Source organism: Theropithecus gelada, chromosome 8 (genome assembly GCF_003255815.1).
Source record: "Theropithecus gelada isolate Dixy chromosome 8, Tgel_1.0, whole genome shotgun sequence".
NCBI classification, from domain to species: Eukaryota; Metazoa; Chordata; class Mammalia; order Primates; family Cercopithecidae; genus Theropithecus; species Theropithecus gelada.
Window position 1 is genome coordinate 92,336,621 of NC_037676.1, and position 23,222 is coordinate 92,359,842.

General features: G+C 35.6%; 1 protein-coding gene across 2 annotated transcripts in view; it reads right to left on the minus strand.

Moving 5' to 3' along the window:
- The window catches only part of NBN (nibrin), a 51,499-nt gene that overhangs the window by 7,059 nt on the left and 21,218 nt on the right, over positions 1-23,222 (minus strand). For both annotated transcript variants that reach the window (XM_025393651.1, XM_025393652.1), the window contains exons 9-14: positions 18,135-18,264; positions 14,656-14,928; positions 12,613-13,060; positions 7,197-7,268; positions 5,545-5,697; positions 2,674-2,787 (exon numbers count right to left, since the gene is read on the minus strand). In XM_025393651.1, coding sequence (XP_025249436.1) covers positions 2,674-2,787; positions 5,545-5,697; positions 7,197-7,268; positions 12,613-13,060; positions 14,656-14,928; positions 18,135-18,264 — 1,190 coding nt within the window. The remainder of the gene's footprint in view (positions 1-2,673; positions 2,788-5,544; positions 5,698-7,196; positions 7,269-12,612; positions 13,061-14,655; positions 14,929-18,134; positions 18,265-23,222) is intronic.

Below are 23,222 nucleotides of genomic sequence, written 5' to 3' on the forward strand. Positions count from 1 at the left end.
GATAAGACATTTCCCTTTACCCAAGTGAAGACAAAAACAGGAAAGGGATACTGGAACAGAACATGCAGAAAACAGATAAAGAACCTAATCTGCAGGAAATAATAATCTATGAATAAAAAGCAAAATAGAAATATGAAAGCAATGAAATAATGACAAAAAATTAGATGTTAACAGAACAATGAAATGAAAAAAGAACAAATGCTAAGTAAAAGAACCATAGTAACAGCCTTTCAGAATTAAATAAATTAGAAATAGCTAACACTCTAACACTTTCCACTGTTATAAATGATTTATATGTAGTATCTGATTTAATCCTCCCTCATATGTCTGTGAAATAAAGGTACTACTATTATTCTCAGTCTGCACAGATGGAAACAGAGACATTAAGTAATTTGCGTAAGGTCACATACTTGGTGAGAAACATTACAGACACACCTGAAATGTAAATTTTTGATACAGTGAAAGAGCCTAAGAAAACCACAGTGAATGCAGAAAAAATAGATGTGGAGGACAAAGGTAATCCAATAAAACGATAGTTATGTCTTAAATGTAGAGAGCCCAGCAAATACAAAATATTTTAAAATATATAATAGAAAAAAGTTTCCTGAGAAAGAGAATTACACCTGCAAATCAAAACAGCATACTATATGTCAGGAAAAACTAATGGAGAATGATCGACACTGAGATGTATTCTGACTGTTACTGGCTTTCAAGCTTAAGAAAGATGGCTGTGGTCATGCAAGTCACCTAAAAAGGGGACAAATAGGACTGGCATAAGGTGAGGGAAGCTAGGTGGGAGGAAGTACTAATAATCTCCTCACTTTTCATTGTAGGGAGCCAACAAATAATTGTATATGTGAAATTAAAAATGAAGTTTAAAACAACTACCAAATCCGACTTAAGTGATTTTTATAGTTTTCTTCCTTAATATTAGACAGATCTCACAAAATATCTTGGAGGGAAGAAACATTTATAGAAATTCAGCAATGCCTTCATTTTAACTTCTTCCTATCAATGTCTCCCTTCCTTCCCAGTCTGTCCCTGCCTCTCAGTACTCCTCAATGAAGAGATATCTGGAATGTTGTTCACTTAACTGTTTAAACAGGTAATTTCTGGGCTTTAGGTTTTCACATCTTCATTCTTTGTGTACTACCATAGTTCTGTGGAATGCACATGTTATAAAATAATAAAGCCAATTTATTCTTTAAAAAAGGAAAGGAGAAAGGATGTGATTTCCATTCTTTCATTTTTTAAAAATAAGCATCCTGAATGACCTTAACAACTCTACTTCATGGGTGACTTTCCTAAATAACCCTTTTTAAAAATAACTGATAGAAAAGTATTTTAAAAAGCGAATTACACTACACCAACTATAAAGCAAAACAAGGAACCCTGAGAGATTAGCAAGGACCACAGTCAGCTTTTGCGTTGCCCTGTGAGTATCTGCAAGTCATGAAAAACCTGAACTCTGCTTTAATGTCTATATGGGGTATGAGTGATACGAAAGAAAACCCAAGATGGTGACTTTAATAAAAGACCCAGCACTAAAGGAAGAAAGAGAAATAAACCTTACAACACAGAAGGAGCTAGCAAAGAAACTTGTCCATCTTCATCCTGGCACTTAGTGAAGGAAAGAAATAAAAATCTCATTTGAAGTTTCTAATGACAAGCTGGCCTTCATTCACTCAGGCTTCTGGTCCAAATATTAATACATACTAACTGTCCGGGTGATTCAAAGAATCACAAGAAGATATTTTAATTTAAAGTGGTCTCATATTGGTAGAAGAAGACTGGAAGATAAAAAACATACCTTTTCTAGGGGAAATAAACCCGAACTTAAGACTCAAGAAAACTTCACAGATTGAGTTCCAAAGAAAACAATCGGTTCATATTCAAAAATCACAAAGCACAAACTTGAAAACAAGGTACTGTAAGAGCAGAAAACAGATCAAACATTTTAGTAATGGTATCATTAGGCAAAGAATATAAAAGGAGAAGCTTGAAAAAGAGCAAGGAACAAGAAGATTTAGAAAGAAATAAAACAGACTTCCAGTAATGAGAAAATGAATGAATGGATGCAATGCCAACTAGAGTTGAAGACAGAAGTAGTAAATTGGAAGATGATCTGCAGCAGTTGCCAAAAATATAACCCAGAGAAACAAAGACATGAAACACACAGGAAAGGCAAATGGAAAAGAAAATTTAACTGACATTAAATTCGAATTCCAGAAGGAGATAATGGGGAAAACAGCAAAAAGGTAACTAATATTCAAGAAAACGAATGAGAAATTTTCAGAATTGTTAAAACACAATCTCCAGATTTAAAAAGGCCAGTCCCTTGACATACTATTTAAGTGATATATTTGTAATATCCTCCACATTCTTTTAGTTTTCCTTAAATTTTTGTGGCTTTTATCTCCCCCTTTTCATTAGGATGTAAACTGAATTTCTTAGGTCTCGCTTTTTTTTTTTTAAACAAAAGTAAATTTAGTATTCCTTTAAAGCAGTGTTACAGAAGGGTATAGATTAACGCTGTGTAACTCAGGAATTTTCCTGAATGAATGACTTTATGTCACGTATTTTAATTTGGTTTTAAGAAGAATTTGCTTGAAGGCCACCATAAGGGACCAAAGTGCAATTTAAACAAGTTTCTGGGCCTCACTTCCTACTAACCTCCATTTCCTGCCTTAGCCAGTCTTCTAGTTCTGTATTCTTTCGAGCATGATGAGGTATTAGATCTGATCCTCCAATGATGTGTGGAAGTTTTCCTGCTCCAGGATATGTGACCTATTGAATAATAAAAGTAGTACGATAAAACATATTAACAACAAAGATGACCATTTTAAAAAAAAGATTAAAAAGCAAAGATGGTAAATCACGCATAAGTGCCAAAGACGTTTATATTCTACAAATAAAAGTTAGAGAGCAATAACTCTCTTCTAAACCCATCTGTTTTCGCCCTTATCTTTTATAGTTATTACTATATACAGATCTGGACATGTCATGGGATTTATGTATTAAAAATAAGTTAACACTTTTAATTTCCAGTTTTTATTTTAAAATGGCCTTACCTTATCATTTAACAATTAAAGCAACTCGAGATGAACACAAACACTACAATTTACAGCACTACTGTATTTTGTTCGAACGACTTCAAAGCTTAAGCTCTTTCTAATATTGATGAAAATTTAAATCTTTTTCAAAACTTTCCAGTTCACTGAGTCCTAGCAGGAGATGTTGGGGATGCCAACAATTTACACTTTCAATTGGTATTTTAATTGTTTACAAGTAAAGAGGTGCTTTAAGAAACGCAAATTCCATGTGAAAATGCCTATCAAGATCATTGTTAATACTTATTAGTTAATACCACTGTTAATAGTAACAGTTCCTTAATATTTGTAACATGCTTTTAAAATTCCAACATATGAAGTAGAAAGAGAATTTTAAATTTATTTTCACCCCTAAGCAGTATTTTAAAAGTTTAAAAAGCACCATATCATTGATTGGGAGGGTTGTTTGAGACAGGGTCTCACTCTGTCATCTAGGCTGGAGAGTGCAGTCTGAGGAGAGAGAAAATCACCTGGTGACCATTGAAAAGACCCCAGAGACAAAACTTCTCTGAGCAATTTAGAAGGGAGCAAAGACCAACTGGTGACCATCAAACAAGCTAACCGGAGGCAAAACTCCTTATGTGGGGAATTTAGAAGTAATCAAACTTCCCCAGTATCTAAAGTCAGCTTCTGATTCCAGGCCTCTTTCAACTTTTATAAGTAACTAAAATTTTTATACATCTCTGGAATGCCATGCTGAAACTCATTTTACAATCCCAAACTCCCACCTTAAGGTCCATAAATGCTCCTAAGGACAATCCGCCATGGTGTGCTCAGTCCTCTCGCTGAGGTGCTGCTCTGTATTCTTCTGCAGTGTTCTTCCTTTCTAATAACCTTTCCTTTTTCAAATCTATACTGTTGTCGGTAAATTCTTTTTACCAACCCATGAGTTGACCACTTCCCAGTGCTGGGGCTCTGATACCTGGCCCAGCACAGTGGTGTAATCTTGGCTCACTGCAACCTCCGCCTCTTGGGCTCAAACGATCCTCCGACTTCAGCCTCCTGAGTACCTGGGACTACAGGCAGACGTCACCACACCTAGCTAATTTTTATATTTTTTTGTAGAGAGAGGGTTTCACCATATTGCCCAGGCTGGTCTCAAACTCCTGGGCTCAAGTCATCCACCTGCCTTGGCCTCCCAAAGTGCTGGCATTACAAGTGTGAGCCACCAGGCCCAGCATGACTCGGAGATACAAAAACTCAGACAAATTCCTGCATTAATATCAATGCAGTTAAACATCCTCCTATGGAAATTTTGAATTGGATTTCTTCTATAGTTTCAGAACAGATTACTTGGTTAAGGATAGCAGTATTTTTAAGCATTTTAAGTATTTCCAAACCACTTTCCAGAAATTTATATCACTTCATACTTCTTCAATTGTTAATACACCACTCTGTGCCAATAGTAAACATTACTGCTGTTTCTTTGTAAAACTATAAAAAAAGTATTTTGAATTTTATGAGATCTTGTAACACAATATTAAACATGAAGTAACCATGTAGTAAGAATGCCTTTGTGCTATTCATGAACATCAGATACAGGGTGAGAAAAAGTGGGTATTAAACAAAAAGCTATCGTGGTGCCATTTAACTAGAAGATATTTCCATTTTCTGCTCTAAGTAGAAGAGATTCTTCCCATCGAATGGAGTTCAGAACCCTTTAGATACTATCATAGTAGGTAGAACTAATTTAACTGTGAAATGTTAATAGTAAATGCTCACAGTAGAGAGAAAAACCTCTACTACCTCACAGTCATGACAAGATCATGTTACAGAGGAAAGCAGTTTTCCACAAAAATTACTTTTGAGTAATTACTGTACTCTGATCAAATGGATAAGTAAAGGTTAGCAGTCAGAAGTAGGTCTGGAGCAAGAAGCAAATGTAAGACAACAAAAGAATACCTACTGGATAGAAGTCTTTTTTTAACCATTACCGAAAAAATAAGTATCAGTTCCTTAATGAGCAGAAACTCAGGTCTGATGATCATACTCAGCATACATATTTATATTGTGTTTTATACGTAAATATAGACTATAGTTTGAATTATTAAATATGTTGTTATTTTAAATACATTTTAATCTTCATAAAGTCCTGAGCTAAAGAACCCTCTTAGGGTAGTTGTAGACCAATATTAGACTAACAAGAGAAGATCCTGTGATTATCAACAAAAACTTTCTGCTTATGGTAGAGAAAACCAGGTAAACAGCAACTTGTAAAGAATTCAATCTTGATGAAATCTATTTCATTCTAGGTGTCCAATATATTCATTAACTGTAAGTTCATGTCCTTCCTAGAAGAATTTTTTCAAGCATTTTAAGCAGAAGAAATAATATCAGTTTTCAACATAAACTGCTTTTATTTTCGTTTAGCATCACTGGTATCTCTAAAAACATTTCAAACACTGACTTGTTGTGATACAGTTGAAATACCTACCTTTTTGAATTTCTTGAAATTGTTAAGTTGACCATAATCATTTATGCCAGATGGATTTCTGGAAGTGGAGTTTTCAATCACCAGTGATCTAAATTCAGTCAATAACAACTTTCTTGGAAGCATCTCACTATCATCCTGAAGTTTGTCATTGTTCTTAGATGGGGTTAAGATGGACAGGTAAGAAAGAGAAGCAATAACAAAGAAAAGTCACTTGTCATTTGGGAATCTATAGAAAAAAGTTCAAATACCTGAAAAAACTAGTAAAAATGTTTTATTTCTCATACCTGAATTTGTATTTGGAATCAAATCATATCTAATTCAAAATCAGAAAATTACTCAAATGCTCTCTAACTTTGGAAACATTTATACTCATCTGTGATAGAAGGCTAAAAACTGTGAAGTATTTTTAACCTAGTAGTTATTCTAATAAATATCATCTCAGTAAATAATTTACCTCCAGATATATATTTTATTGACATAAAATCTCAGCATTGTCTGCTTTTCATTAAAATTGTACACTGAGATTATAAAATACCCTGTTCTACAGATCCTCATCTACTTAAACTTTTGGGATTGTCAACAGTTTGTATTTTTTATTACTCTTAATATCTCAAAAAAGTCAATCATTAATTCTGGACATACTATCTCATTAACTGACAAGCCATTTTTAATTCAAGATTAATGGCTGTTAAATTCGCCTGAAGAGTCCTTCCTGTTATCCTTCAATTGCTGGATGAGATTCTTGGCTTCATGTCATTTACTATTAACTAGTCAGTTACACATCAACATTGTTACAGCTGCTTAAGGCTGACATCTTAGTTCTTTTAACTGCTGTAACTATGTAATTAATATTCAAGTTGCTAATAGGTCTAAGATAAAAGCAGTCAAAAAGGAAAAAAAAATGGGGAAAGTCAGAAGAAAAGGTTCATCTGATAGTGACAGAACGTAAACAGCACATTATTAAGAACAGCCTAAACTTTTAGAAATATTTCCCACCCATCACTCTATCTGATAGAAATCCTGCTAGAAAAGCATCAACCTCATTTTATAGAGTATTTGAGGTTCTTAAATGTGAAAATGACTTGTTCAAGGCCACATATCTAAGGAGTAGAAGGCAGGGAATTAATTATACCCTGGCTTCTCTCTATACTCTTCACTGCATCATGGTTATAATATAATCGATCCAGGCCGGGCACGGTGGTTCACGCCTGTAATCTCAGCACTTTGAGAGGCCAAGGCAGGCGGATCACCTGAGGTCGGGAGTTCGAGACCAGCCTGACCAACATGGAGAAACCCCATTTCTACTAAAAGTACAAAATAAGCCGGGCCTGGTAGCACATGCCTGCAGTCCTAGCTACTTGGGAGGCTGAAGTAGAATAGCTTGAACCCAGGAGGTAGAGGTTGCAGTTAGCTGAGATAACACCTTTGCACTCTAGCCTGGGCAACAAGAGCAAAATTCTATCTCAAAATAAATAAACATAAATAAATAAATGAAAGAAATAATAATATGATCGATCCATTTCCAGGCACAATCATGAAGTATGCCAAAATTAAGAAAGAGAAATAATCCAAAGAATGTAAAATGACAAAAACTGATGAGATGACAGTCTCTGTAAGCCAAATCTGTAAAAAATTAATAAAACGTTTCTCACAGATATTTCTTCTTTAGTTGACCATAGTGATCCTTCCTTGAGTTCATGTTTCTTCCCAATTTCATTTTCTTGCTAAAGAAATAAAATAAAAAATACTGTTCATAGGAGTTATAAAATTGTACCTTTATATCACTTCTTGACCTTTTGAATAAGATGAAGTGTTAAATGGTTCCTTTCTAAAAACTTAAGAGATATTCATGTTATGTATAACCAGGCATTTGGCTTTCAACTGCTTTCCAAAAGAAATTATGAGATGAAAATATATGTTGAAAGAGATACTGTAGTATCAGGGCAAAGAATTGGAAGCAATCTAAATCCACATAAATCACATGCTTAGAGAATATTTAACAGTATGGGAAAATGATTATAAGTAAATTAAAAATGACTACAAAATTTCACTAGTAGTCTGCAAAATAAAATGTAAAGAGAAAATACTAAAATATTAACCATGGTTGTCTGTAGATGGTAGGATTATCAACAAACTGTCAGTTTGTTTTATTTTATACATGTCTGTATGATCGTGTATTACTTTTATAATCAAAAAAGAAACATTTTAAAAGAATTCAAGTTTACAATAGTGTCTTAAATCACACTTAAAGAAGAAACAGGTACTTTAACTGTTTAAGATATTTGTTTGGAATAAAAGTGGACTGCCTTGCATATAGTCACAGTACCTTTCACATTAACATGTCTGGATCATGTTCTGGACGAAACAATATTACATAAATGGGTAATGAAAAATGCTTAACTTGAGATACAATTCTCTTGGATGCAAAGTGGGGGACCTAACATTTTACATCACATTTTCAGTAATACAGCAGTAAGTCATGAAAGTTTTAAAAAGGAAGTTGGAAAGGGCAGAAAAACAAATGTACTTTGTGCTTGCCTACAGAGTAAAGAGGATATTTTAATCAATAGGATTAAATGTATGTTTCAGGCCTATCACGTGCCATTTTACTTAGGCTGAGTACTTTCACATAAAATTTACAGAAAGTTGTTAACACAATCAGAACATTTTACTCCCTTTATACATGAATACAAACTCCCTTTACGCACCTTTTCCCCATCCTGCCCTACTCTCTCAAAGTTGCTCTTCCTCCTGAAGTTTTGATTTTCCAACTCAGAGAATCATAAAACCTACCTAGATACTCAGACTATAAGCTTGGAAATTATCTTTTATCCTTTCCTATCTATTTATTTTCCATATAAGCAAATCACCAAGTCTTGGGGATTCTACCTCAATGCCTATCAAACTTCTCTTCTCAAACTGCCTTTCATGGTAGATGCCCAAAGCCTACAATCATGGAATAACTGAGTGAATTACACAGTGAAAGCTGACAAAAGAACAGTCAAAAGAGCATGGCAGATCTGTGTTTAAGTCCCAGTTGTCAAACCTAGCTATGTGGCCTTGGCAAGTTACTTAATAACTCCCACTGTCAGTTTCCACACGTGTTCAATAGGTGTGTTTAACTACTGCATTGTAGGGTTGCTGTAAATATAATAAAGGTATCCAATAAGTGGTAGCTATTACTACAGGATACTGGAAAATGCTATAGTTTTAAGAATTTACTAATGAGTATTGAAAAAACGCTAAATAAAAATGCTTAACTTGAGATAGGAGGGTGGAATGAAGTGAAGAGGAAATATACTATAGATACAGGGGATGCTGTTAAGAAGAATGTTAAGGATCTTGAGTCAGTTTTGCATTTTATGGAGACTGTGAAACTGAAAGTAAGGCCAAGACACAGCTATCTATGCATAGCTATCATTCATATAAGGATAAAATCCTAGCAGGAATATTAAGCTAATAATTTTCCATTTCAGCTGATAGGAAATCTTACAGACATGCTATAATCTAAATTTAGATCCAAAAACAGAAATGACAGTTCTACCATCAACATCTTTTGGAAAGTGCCTTTCTGAAATATAGCTAAGGATTCCAACACCAAAGAGAAGTATCACAATTTTTGCCTTCAAAAAGTTGCAAAAAAATTAAATTAAAGGATTAAGAAGTATTTTTCTCTTGACAGTCACTTCTGCAGCTAAAAAAATTAAGCACCAATTCCTTTAATCCATGAGATTAACAAGGACTTTCAGACAAATTCTTAAAATAACAAAAATAAAATAATTTAAAACAAACCCACATTGAGTAAGGTTGATGGATTTTATCAATGTCAATTTCCTGGTTGTGATACTGTGCTATAGTTATGCAAGCTGTAACAATCAGGGGAAATTAGGTAAAGGGTTCACTGCATGTGAACAATTATCTCAAAATAAACAGTTTTTAAAAATAACCTTACATTGAAAACAGAAACACTTTTGTACCTATTACAGATTCTTACTAAAAATATTATAGTGCTAGAATACAGTGATTTAACCTGTAGTAGTCAATCCCATGGTATCCCTGGGGAACTGGTTCCATGACTTCCCATGGACACCAAAATCCATGGATGCTCAAGTCTCTGATAAAAAATAGCATAAATTTTGCATATAACATAGGCACATCCTCTCATATACTTTAAATCATCTCTAGAATACTTATAATACCTAATACAATGTAAGTGCTATGTAAATAGTTGTTAGGTAGGAAATAATAATTTTTAAAAAGTTTGTACATGTACAGATGCATTTTCTTTCCCAAATACTTTCAATCACATGCTGATAAAATCAGAGGATGTGGGACCCATGGATACAGACGGCCAACTGTATCTCAATCACAGATACTGCAATTAAACGGCTATTCTCTCTCCAAAAGCCTACTACAACATATTTTGTACTGTAATTTTCATTTAGAATGTCACGAATTCTGAAACAGTAAAATAAAGGAAAAGTGGAATTATGCTATAGGATCACAGGGCAAAATAAAATAATTATATTTCCTGATATCATTATACCTCATATAAACCTTACATATTAAATGAAAGTTCTGGTCTATGAAAGACTGTCTGATGGCTCCCATGTCAAGGGTGTACAGTGCTCAGTTCTTGTGTTTCCCCGTCAGTGCTCTAACGCCCAGTGCCCTGAGTGACATAAGCCCTGGGAGAATGTGCAGTGAAAATAGGTCTTCAGGAAAATTCATTAGCAGTCATCCAGGATGAGCCAAAGAGAGCTGTTGCAAACTAAAACCACAACCATCTCCAGACAGATTTGTGGCCACCGTAGCAGTGGACTAATCTGGGATGGAATTTAAGGGAAAAAAAGGGGGGTGGGGGGAGCTACTTAAAAAAAGATTAAAGTCACTTTGGGAGGCCAAGGCGGGCGGATCACGGTCAGGAGATTGAGACCATCCTGGCTAACATGGTGAAATACTGTCTTTACTAAAAATACAAAAAATTAGCCGGGCGTGGTGGCGGGCACCTGTACTCCCAGCTACTAGGGAGGCTGAGACAGGAGAATGGCATGAACCCGGGAGGCGGAGCTTGCAGTGAGCGGAGATCACGCCACTGCACTCCAGTGTGGGCAACAGAACGAGACCCCATCTCAAAAAACAAAAAAAGATTAAAGTACGTACTAGGACAAGAAGACTAAAGAAAATAAGAACATGTCAGAGAAAATCAGAGGAGAAAAGAGCATAGCAAGGGAAATGCATTTCCAAAGCTGTGGCCAAAGTAATGTACAAAGTGCCTAACTTTCTAAACACTTACCTGTAATATTAAGTAACTGAATACAGATTCTGAAACAGTCTGGAACTAAAGTAATAATGTAAATCCATAATGCAACAGAATAAAGATAGCTTTACAAACATATGCAAATGTATTAAACTTAGCAAATAATGTCTTGTATTTCAACAAATGTCACATTAAACTAATTTACCTAGCTCTCCACCATAGTAGAAATTGATACAGAAGTGACTTATAGAATATATAAATCTCTTGTTTCACTTAGTGCTTCTGTGAAATGAAAGTAGTCTTAAATCCTTCACAATAAAAAAAAAAAAAAAACCCTCTGTCTCCGAAGTTCTCACTCTGGCTGCAAAATGGAATCTGGTAATTCAACATTCATTCTCTCTTTGTTCCTTAAATACAACTCTTTATCAGGGACAGCAATGTGCCAAGTTTAAAACATTTCCAGACTCTTCTAGACTGAGGATAGAGAGTGGCTAAATTATATCCAATTCTGGCCAATAACAAAAGTTATTAAGTTGGGTTTCTGAGAAAGCTCCTTAGAAAACAGGCAAGAATTCAGCTGGAAAGGCCTTTACCCTGTCCCCTCATCATCACATTCTTCCTCCCTGGAAAGTAGACTTGATGGCTGGAGGTATCCTCTCAAAGAGCAGAAAGACAGACACCTAGTAAATTAATACCATGGAAAGCAGCTCTGATAATCTACTTCCAGGCTACTTTTATAGGGGAAAAAAGATTCTATCTCATGGAAGCCACTGATTTTAGAATTTTTAAAAATATCAAAGGAATTCTTAGCTAACACAATGAGGGAACTTATCCTGGGAAGGAAAATCAGATATACTGAATGAAAATCTCTGGAGCTCTGGCCCGGGAATCTATATTTTCAAAAAGCTTACCAGCTGACTCCAATGCAGCTGGTCCACAGAAGGGCATTTAGGATCACTCAGAAGAAGTAACAAATAATGGGGATACCCTTGCCTATATGAAGATAACAATATACAGGCCAAATAGGACATAACGTTCTGTTTTTTGAGGAGTAGTTATAGATTTATAAGGTCCTTGATAAACTCTAGGTTCTCAACTGCTTAGCTAATAAACTATAACTTCCATTCACTTAATCCTATCCTTTCGCCTATTCCTATCCTTATTGTGCAGGTGTTATAGGAGAGGATTACCACAGCCATGAATGAGTGGAGCTAATGAAACCATGTTGGAGATCAGAATATTAAAATTTTACTTCATCAGGTCTGTGCTCTCATCTAAAGAGCTACCAAATCTATAGCCAGATCAACTTACTGATGTATATAAAAAAGAAAATAATCTGAGGTGTTTTCATAGATCAAAATAGGTAAGACAAATTATCCACATTCATGAAAATAGACAAGGATATTAAAAAACCTAAATGAAAATGCAAATTCCTAGTGATGTCATATCCTAAAAATTTATTGAGTAGATACTTAGTTTTACTAACTTCATCTTTCTGTGCCTGTTTCTTATACTGAACCATCTCCTACACTTATCATCACAGCCAAATGTCTTTTATAATAGTATAGCCTAATTTGGAAATCTATTAAAACAATCTTATATGAAAGTTTAATTTGTGGTCATTTATTTTACACTACTGAAAAATCACTGTACTTTTAACATTTACCATTCACCTTATCAACCTACAAATTCCTATAGTACTGAGTGTTAAAAACATTAATGGATGCTCATACTGTCAATACAAAATCAAAAGTACCTTTTAACATTCTAAGCTATGTACTATACCTCTCATTTAAAATGTTACTTACAGATATTTTGCTACTTTCTGGTACTGCTTCATCACTGAAAGTATCATTTGTTTCTATATCCATCCTTGGCCTTTTTCTAATATTGACATCTTCCTCTTGTTTTTGAACTTTCACACCAGTTTCTAATTCTGGTTTTGTGTCCTTGAATAACTGTTCCAATACTTCATCTTCTATGGCCACATCATCCATTTCTCTTTTTTTATTTGATCTTAGCTTTTCTGAAGCATGAGATTTACTGGCAGAATTTTTCACACTGGATTTTAAATCTATATCTGTAAATAAGTTATCATCTGAGTTTGTGTCCACAGGCTCATTCTGAGATAGATGCTGCTCCTTATTTTGCCATAATGAGGGTGTAGCAGGTTGTGTTTGTTCTAAAACAGAACAAGACATTTCTATTCTTGCTGATTTGCATGAAGACATTTCTTGATTTTCTTCATCCCTTTCCCTTAGATTAAAAAAAAAAAAGAAGAAAACAAAACAAGAAAATGAACACAGCTAAGTAATCTTTTAGTTTGGCAAAATTCATCACTCCCTCCATTTAGTTCACAATGTACTCTTGATTTTATTAATTAACACTATTACTGGAAATCAACAAATAGATCTTTGAAAACAGTGCAGAACTCACATTTCTGCTGTTTTGATAGAACTGATGGACCCTGTGGCTAAAGCAGTATGGTGATCGCTATCTTCTCTGCTTAAGTTGCATTAGTTGATAATTACAGGAAAAGGTAGAAAAATATAAAAATACAAAGAACATGTTGCCAGGAAACAGCAGCTTACTTTATAATGTAGTAAGGTTGTGGGCAGGGAAAATCATCCTGGGAATATAACCTGATGGGTTAATGAGAGACGGATTTAAGAAAGTAAGTCGGAGTGACTAAATCTACAATACGGTACTGACTGTATACTGCAAATGCTATGTGAATATATCACTAAAAGTTTCCTACACAATACTGTATCATTCATTCAATAAATACCAAACACTTTATGCAAAGTGCACTAAGCCCATAGAGGACACAAAGACCTGGGACTCTGTTCTCCAGGAGTTTATTGGATTCATGTTGAACTAGAATAGTCAACCCAATGTTCTATTTACATTAATTTAATGCCAAGGTACCGGACAAACCAACCAATCAAGAGGTTTTTGTAATAATTTAGGTGGTCAGAATTTGAACCTGGCAATAGATGGAAATGGAGGGATTGACAGACACTGAAAATAATAATCAAAAACACTGATTTCAGGAGCCAGAGGACAAAGAGTCAAAAATTGTAACAATGTAAGCTATTTTACTAAAAAAAAAAGAAATCACATTGGGTGAGAGGACAGAAAAAGTTTTTAGGTCTATTACTGGGGAAACAGCATGAAACCCCTGTGGAAAAGAAGTAAAGCTTAAAGGAAAACTTAGGGCCAAATATGTTGATTGTCAGTAATAAAGTCTCAAAACCTGAAGGTAGAGTATAAAGAGCAGTAGGGGGAAGAAAAGAAGTCCTCCAAAGTTCATAAAGAAATGGGAGAAATAACATCATCTTTTCTGAGAAGCTTAACAGGGACGGTACAAGACAAAAGGCAGTAGTAGCTAGAGGAAGAAACCAGGTCAAGAGAAGGTTTTCAAAAATAAAGGTGAGATTGAACTTTTGAAAACAGAAGAAAAAAATCTAGGATGATCAATATATTCAAAATATGGAAATTGAGAAAATAATTGATGGAATATGGTATTAGAGGGAGTGAGAGCGGTTCTCAAGGAAAACCAGCAGAAATGTGATTTTAGAACTGAGATGGGAGCTTAGTTCTTATTGAAGAGAATTGCGGCAAGGAAAACAACACATAAGTACACGCATAGAAGGAGATAAAGGAGAATCTGTCTAGTGGCTCTAGTGAAGGAGATCAGGGACATTTCTGAGAGGGAAAGGGGTCAAAAAGCTGCAGCAGAAGAAGCATACTTAATCAGAACAGACTAAAGACAATACCATTCTACAACAGGATAAAAAAACTTTCATATTTTTTTTCCAGAGACATGAGAGAAGTTATCAAAAACAGACCTTTTTTTGGTAGACGGCTGAAAGTAGTTTCTGATGGAGTTGGTCTGCTGCTGCTGAGAAGCCCTATCTTTACTTTTATTTATACTTGGCAATTTAGTTGGTGAAAGCTGATAGTTTGGGATTCTCATCTTAGCTAAAGTATTTGATACCATACTATTATTATTGGAGCTTGTTTTGCAGGATTCCTTTATAGTGGGTGTGTCTTGTGAAAGCATTCTGATTTTTTGTTCCATTTTGGAGACTTTGATTTCTTTCGGCCTTTCACTCAAATCCCTGTAGAAAAAGAAATGAATGCAAGGTAAACAATCTAGTTTACAGCAACTTTAATATAGAAACAAAGATCGTTAAACAGTTCTAATGTAATATAATTTTAAAAGATAATTTTTAGACAAAAATACACTGAATATATTTTACCATCCCAAGAAAGCAATTCCTTTATTACCTGAGCAAAGGATGATACCTTACTCTTCTTTACCCCCTAGAGCACATATTGTTGCTCTACTATAGATGACTGACAAACACACAAAGAATACCAACTGAGGATAGCCTATTATAAGTTAAACTAAGTAATAATCCTAGGCAATTTCCGTTTTGTTTAAAAATTTTTAATTATTCCCACATAAAATCACTATTACTATGGTACTTTCATTATTATTTACTATTATATTATTATAGTACTTTTTTATTAAAAATGGAAAATCAGAATAAAATCACATATAAGATATTCAGGTCACTGTAAATGAACTGATATGATTATATTTCAGTCAGATGGCAGGCTCTAGAATAGAACATAACTCTAGATTACCAGAAAAATATTTTAAACACACATGCACAGAGTATACTTTTACATACTTTTTACTTTTACAAGGTATGGTTAAATTAGACACTGCCATTGCTATTCTTATTTTACAGGAAAAAAAAAAAAAGGTCAGGCTGTCATTCAAGTAACTTCCAAAACCTTAACAATTTCTCTTGAAAAAGTTAAATCTGGCCTCAATATGAGTGTAGCAAAAATTAAAATAAATATGGTTTAATATAGTGGTATCTTAAGTATCTTAATACGAACACTTCATTATGTAATATTTAAAATAAAAAAAACATACTGTTATAAATAGAAAATAACAAATAATATAAAAGCACTAACCCCTTCCATTCAAAAAAACAAAATAAAACCCCTCTTCAGATAAAGAACCATAGAAAAACTATCTTTATGGACAACTATTAACTATTTAAATAGCTAGATAGACACATATAAAGTATCTTCAAAATTACAAGTGATATTCAAATATAGGCAACATCATACAATACAAATACATGTATTTCAAACTTATCTCACCAGTTACAAATAAGTTGAACAACTCTTTCCAGTCATCCATGTACATTTGCAAGGAATAAAAAAACTATCCTAAGACAGGAGTTGCCAAGCTACAGCCTGTAGGCCAAATCTGGTCTGCCACTTATTTTTATAAACACAGTTATTAGAACACAAAACTTTCAATTACAGTCACCGACACCATATAATGATATTTCTGTCAACAATGGACTGCAACATACGATGCTGGTCCCGTAAGATTATAAAGAAGCTAAAAAATTACTATCACCTACTGACAGTACAGTGCAACCCATTAAGTGTCTATGGTGATGTTGGTGTAAACAAACCTATGTTGCCAATCATATAAAAGTATAGCACAGTAGCACATACAATTAGGTACAATACATAATACTTGATAATGATAACAAATGACTATGTTACTGGTTAATGTATTTACTATATTATACTTTTTATCATTAGAATGCACTCCTTCTTTTATATATATATACACACATATATATAAAACTTTAAAACAGTCTCAGGCAGTCCCTTCAGGAGGGATTCCAGAAGACATTGTTATCACAGGAGATGACGGCTCCATGTATGTTAGTGTCCCTGAAGACCTTCCAGTGGGACAGGATGTGGGGGTGGAAGACAGTGATTGTGATGATCCTAACCCCGTGCAGGTCTAAGCTAACATGTATGTTTATGTCTTTGTTTTTAACAAAAAAGTTTAAAAAGTAAAACAAAATATAAAAATTTGAAAACAGAAAAGCTTAATGAATAATATGAAGAAAACATTTTTGCACAGCTATACAATATTTTAAGTGTTTTAAGCTAAGTATTATTAAAGTTTACAGAGTACAAGTTACAGTAAGCTAAGGTTAATTTATTATTGAAGAAAGGTTTTTTGTATATAAATTTAGTGTAGTCTAAATGTAGTGCTAATAAGGCAACAATCATGTATAGTAATGTCCTAGGCCTTCACATTCACTTAGCACTCACTCACTGACTTACCCAGAACAGCTTCCAGTCTCACAAGCTCCATTCACGGTGTCTTCTTACACAGGTATACCATTTTTTATCTTTTATACAATATTTTTTCTGTACCTTTTCTATGTTTAAATACACAAATACTTCCCATTGTGTTACAATTGCCTACAGTATCAATATAGTAACATGCCATATACATGTGTAGCCTAGGAGAAACAGGCTATACCAGCAGTTCCCATCCTTTTTGGCAACAGGACCAGCTTCCTGGTGAGGTTCTGGGTTTACCGGTGTGGGGAGAGGGGGGAAACAGTTTCGGGATAATTCAAGCATATTTATTGTGCACTTTATTTCTATTATTATGATATTGTAATATATAATGAAATAATTATACCACTCACCATAATGTAGAATCAGTGTGAGCCTTAAGCTCGTTTTCCTGCAACTAGACAGTCCCATCTGAGGGTGATGGGAGACAGTGACAGATCATCAGCCATTAGATTATCATCAGAACCTAGATCCCTCACGTGCACAGCTCACAATAGCGTTTGCGCTCCAATGAGAATCTAATGCTGCCGCTGATCTGACAGGAGGTGGAGCTCAGGCAGTAATGCGAGCAATGGCGAGCAGCTGTAAATAAAGATGAAGTTTTGCTAGCTTGCCCGCTGATCACCTACTGCTGTGTGGCCTGGTTCTTAACAGGTCATGGACTGATACTGTGGCTGAGAGATTAGGAACCCCTGGCTATCTATACTATATAGCCTGGCATATAGTACTCTATATACATAAACATAGGTTTATGTCAACACACTGTTCAATGTTCACACAATGCCGAAATTGTGTAAGGAAGCATTTCTTGGAAAGTATCCTTGTCTTTAAGAGACTACGTATTGTCTCTTGACAAAGACCACATATCATTTATGGCCACTTTCATGCTACAATGGCAGAGTTGAGGAGCTGGGATAGAGATCAACAGTCCTCAAAACCGAAAATAACTACTCGCCAATCCTTTACAGAAAACCTGCTGACCCTTGTCCTAAGATATCATTTTCCCGGGGCTCCCACTCTCCCATGCTTTCTCTCTCAAGAGACAACCTGATAAAGGTATTACCTCCTGAATACACTATTAATTTATTGATAGAATAATAACAATAGTTTGGTGACAAAGAAGCTTTACCATGTATCCGCTTGCTCTGATTCTGTGTCAGCTACGCATGTTGTAGTGTTCACTGGGGCGCTTGGCATTAGTTTTTCATCAACTGACAAGCCTTGTGAAAGGCTTGGTCCTGGAGTTGTTGTCTTTAATCCTGTAAATCACACAAATAGGAAGAAATAATCACAACTGCGAGATACAAGATGAACATCTGGTCACTTAAAACTGTTAGACTATGCCATGCTGAGGGGATTAACTAGGGAATACTGCACATGGTTTTCTCCAATGAGTGGCACCAACAAACACAAAACAGTCTATAAGCAGCCTGCTGGCATCTATGACGGGCTTATCTAAACCAAATCATTTTAAAGCTACATCAGACTCTTTGTGCTGAAGCATTATCAACTGAAAGAAAAATAAAATAAGCAAATTCTAATTCAAATTATCTTTTAAGTCAGTGGGCCAAAAAATTACATTTGTTCCCCCACAGAAAGTATACACACCCTACCATCTATATAAATCAGAATCAATGAGTTTTATTTTCATAAGGAATACATTATTTGAAACAAACCATGTAAAACCATCTTAGACATAACCTTTGGCTACTCCAGAAAACCATAATGATTACCTCATCTTTTTATTTACCAGTTCAAGTGCCACCCTTCTGGAATACTTTTTTTTTTTCTTAACACTTTTTAAATGTTTATTATCATTATTATTATTATTATTATTTTTTAGACGGAGTCTCACTCTGTCACCAGCCTGGAGTGCAGTGGCGCGATCTTGGCGCTCACTGCAACCTCTACCTCCCAGGTTCAAGCGATTTTCCTGCCTCAGCCTCCCGAGTAGCTGGGACTACAGGCGTGCACCACCCCGCCCAGCTGTTTTTGTATTTTGTATTTTTAGTATCATCACGTTGGCCAGGGTGGTCTCGATCTCTTGACCTCGTGATCCGCCTGCCTCGGCCTCCCAAAGTGCTGGGATTACAGGCATGAGCCACTGCGCCCGGCCTGGAATACTTTTTTTGAATCTCCCACACTGAATTAAGAGCTCTCCAATTCTGCTTCCATATCACCATGCACATCATTCTATTAACAATTCAAGCCAGGTGCAGTGCTTCATGCCTGTAATCCTAGCATTTTGGGAGGCTGAGACAGGAGGATCACTTGAGCCCAGGAGTGTGAGACCAGCCTGGGCAACACCGGGAGACCCCATCTCTACAAAAAATAAACAAACTCGCCAGGCATGGTGGCACACACCTGCGGTCCAAACTAATTGGGAGGCTAAAGTGGGAGGATCACTTGAGCCCAGGAAGTCAAGGCTGCAGTGAGCCATGATTGTACCATCGCACTCCAGCCTAAGACCCTATCTCAAAAAACAAAAAAACAATAAACAAAATTCACTTATGACTAGCTGGGTGACCTGTGTCAAGTCACTTAACTTCTTTATGCTTCCATTTCTTCATCTATAAAACAAGAATAATTATAACACCCACCTCACAAAGTTGTTTGGAGGGTTAAATAGCCCCTGGAAAAATGCTTGGAACATAGTAAGCACTGGGTCAGCATTAGCTGTTATCATTATCATCACTTTACTTGTTTACTTGCTACTTTCCCTTGTTAGACTGGTGTATCCTTGAGAATAAGGACTAAGTCTTGCATATTTCTATATCACCAGTACCTAGAGTGATATTTGGTATAGAGTAGATGTAAAAAAAGTTTACAGATTAAACTGGTAACTGAAAAAATTTTTAAGTTGATGTTTACTAAATACCTAAGCTAAATTATTCTGTTAGGTCCTTGTGACATAGGATGTGCTTAATAAATATTTATTACTAATTCTAAATTCAGATACTTAAATGACTTCTGCCACTTTCCCGACGTGACCTCTAGAAGCTCACCGGCATCTCCTTTAAGACACATATCTCTAGAATTCATTTTCACTTGCACACAAGTTTGGAAAGAGTAACAATTATAAATGTTTATATAATCACTGAGTAATTTAATATAGGCTTGGCAAGGTGGCTCGCTGCTGCTCAGCACTTTGGGAGGATGAGGCAGGAGGACTGCTTGAGGCCAGGAGTTAGAGACCAGCCTGGTCAACATTGTGAGACTTCACTTCAACAAAAAAATTAAAAACTAGCTGGGCATGGTGGTGCACACCTATAGTCCCAGCTACTCAGGAGGCTGAGGCAGGAGGATTGCTTGCGCCCACGAGTTCAAGGCTGCAGTGAGTTACGATCATGCCACTGTACACCAGCCTGGGTGACGGAGCGAGACTTTATGAAATAATAATAAGCTGATGACCCAAAAATAACGGGTGTTTGTTGACAGATTACTTACAATTTTCTCCTTGTTAAAAATACCATAAAGGCAGGAACTTGGTCTCATCTATTCACCTCTTTATTTCAAATGCTTGCCATAACACAAGTATGTAACAAATGTTCAATAAATATTTGTTGAATAACAAAAGAGTGAATATAAAAACAAAGGAAGGAGGAGAGAGAAGGGAGACGCATTCACTCTGTTCCCCCAAAGAGGTTGTGCTACAAAATTATTTTAGTATCAGAGGACTATGACTTGGAACCCACATAAACCTACCTACGAAAATGTGCTAGTAATACTACTCACAGTGTACTTTTTAATTCACTTTCACGACTCTGTTTCTATATGAAATAACACATTAGAAAAAAGTACTAGTCTGGTAGTCAGAAAATCAAATTTTAGAATTGGCTTGGCCATGAAGTAGTTATAGACCTTAACTTTTCTCAGCCTTGATATACCTTATCTTTTAATAGAATGATTAGATGATCTCTAAGGCCCTTTCATCTATAAACACAATTTCAACAGTGGGTGACAAAATTTTGTTGCTCCACACTGGAAAACATAATCTTGTGTACCAATAGCTTAGTTCAATTATGCAAAATATTTATACCTACTACAAACAAGTACCGTGCTTGCTGCTGTTAGGGGATTCCAAATTAGTAAGAGCCTACAATATATCTAGTGGTTGAAAGACGCGTGCAAACAACTGGTTATATCCAAAGTAGGAAGAAACTCCGGCTGGAATGCGAAAGAGCTACTGAGCATAGAAACAGAATAGTTAAATCTGACTTGGAGGAGTTGGGAGGGAAAACAATTTAGAAGAGCCTCACGAAGGAGGTAATCATTTGTAGAATGAGTCAGATTTTGACGAGCAGTACTGAGCATTCTAGGAATGGAACGTTATGATCAAGGTGAGGAATTGTGGGAACTATAAAAAATATGGCACATGTATTCTGTAGAGAGGCTATGTAAAAAAGGTGAGGATGGGAGGAGGAAGGCTGCAGCTAAACTACTGGGGACTCAGAAGTCTAGACAAAGGGTCTTGGAGATTTATTCTGTGGATAATAAGAGCTAGTTAACGTTTTTCAGAAAAGAGAAGGTAATTTAATAGTGGCATAGTGAAATATCAACTGTAGAGATGAGTTTGGAGTAAGGACCATTACTAGGGCAATTATTAATACAATCAGCTCTCCAGAGAGAAGGATGTAGAGGGTTCAAACAGGGCACTGGCTGGGAGAAGGGGACAGACACAGACCTCTTGAGCAGAACCTGTAGAGTGAGAATTTCAGGTCTTGGTGATAAAACGGAAAAAGAAGAATAAAAAATGACCAAAGTTTCCAGTCTGAGTGCTTCTTCTTTTTATATAAAAGAAGACTCCTCTCTAGTTCATTTCTTCCCAAGATTATTCTAATTTAGTGGTTTCTGGAGTTTGTATCGGAAACAGGAGCTTAAAAATCAAAACAAACCAAAAAACTCAGATGTCTAGGATGCATTTCAGAATGTTCTGAATCATGGAGAATGTACATTTGAATTAAAGATTGCTTCTGAAGCATAATATCTAGTTGAGAATTGATTTGCTAAACAGAGAAACACAGGACAGTGACCCCAAATGGGTGCTGAGACAAGGGGAGCTACTAACTTAGACCTAATCACCATTTTTACATGTCTGTTGTAGTTAAAGCCTAAAATTACTGATACTGGTCTTTTTTCTGTAACAGAACAGAAATCTATCAACAAAATAATATGTACAGCACCTGCTAGTTCTAAGAGTTGGGCATATTTCTAACAGACAAGGAAGGAGTAGTTCCTCCAAGAATATGGCTCTCTTTGGCATCCACATTTAAAAAGTTCCCTTGCCAGGAGTCTGAAGAGTTGGTCTTTAGCTTTTCACTTTATGGATGAATTCTAGGAATTTGGTGAAAATATTAATCATATCACAATTCCACCAAAATAAGTTATTTGGATATATTTAAAACTTCACAAGCACTTAGGACTGTGTGTATTTGAAGGTTACCTATGTGCAGACACAAACATATCTAGTATACTCAATGGGATAGGGTAGAGATAGCACTTGAATAAACATTCCCATCCAAATAATAAAAAAACAGCCTGTCAAATTTTATCAGATGTCTATCCTTTTGCACCAGCTCCCAATCATCCCTACACCACCATTTCTCAAAACGTCACACATTAAAATATAAGCCATTTGCACTGCAATGTAATAATGTCACAACAGCTTTAAGACTCAGTTTGAACCAATTACTTGCTATGTGACCTCCAGCTAATTTCCTAACCTCTCTGTCAGTTCCCTCATCTACCAAAAGTAGATGATGCCCTTCCCTCTATCTTACAAGGATTGTTTTGCAGATTAAAGTTTGATGATGTACATAAAGTGCTTACTCTAGTCTCTGCACACTCCAGAGGCAGCAGTTATTACTACTACTCATGGTTACTAATGATCGACATATCTAATAGCTTCCTGGTCAGTAGGCCTAATGGCTAACTCCTTCCAAAATTTAGCTTAGCACATTCCTTACTTGTTTAAACCAAGGTTGCAGAGCATGAGGAGATACACGGACTGACTCCATAGTGGCCATTCAATGGACTACAGTGAATGGTGCTCCTCAGAGTGTGCAATGCGGTGGTGCTGTTCTCTAACTTGTCTCTTTTTGCCCAAGTTCAATAGCTGCTGATGAAATAACTACAGAACAAATCCAGGAAGCAAATAAATATATATAGGAATACAGAATGGATGCTCTGAGAGTTAGGCAAATTAGAAAAGTTAGTA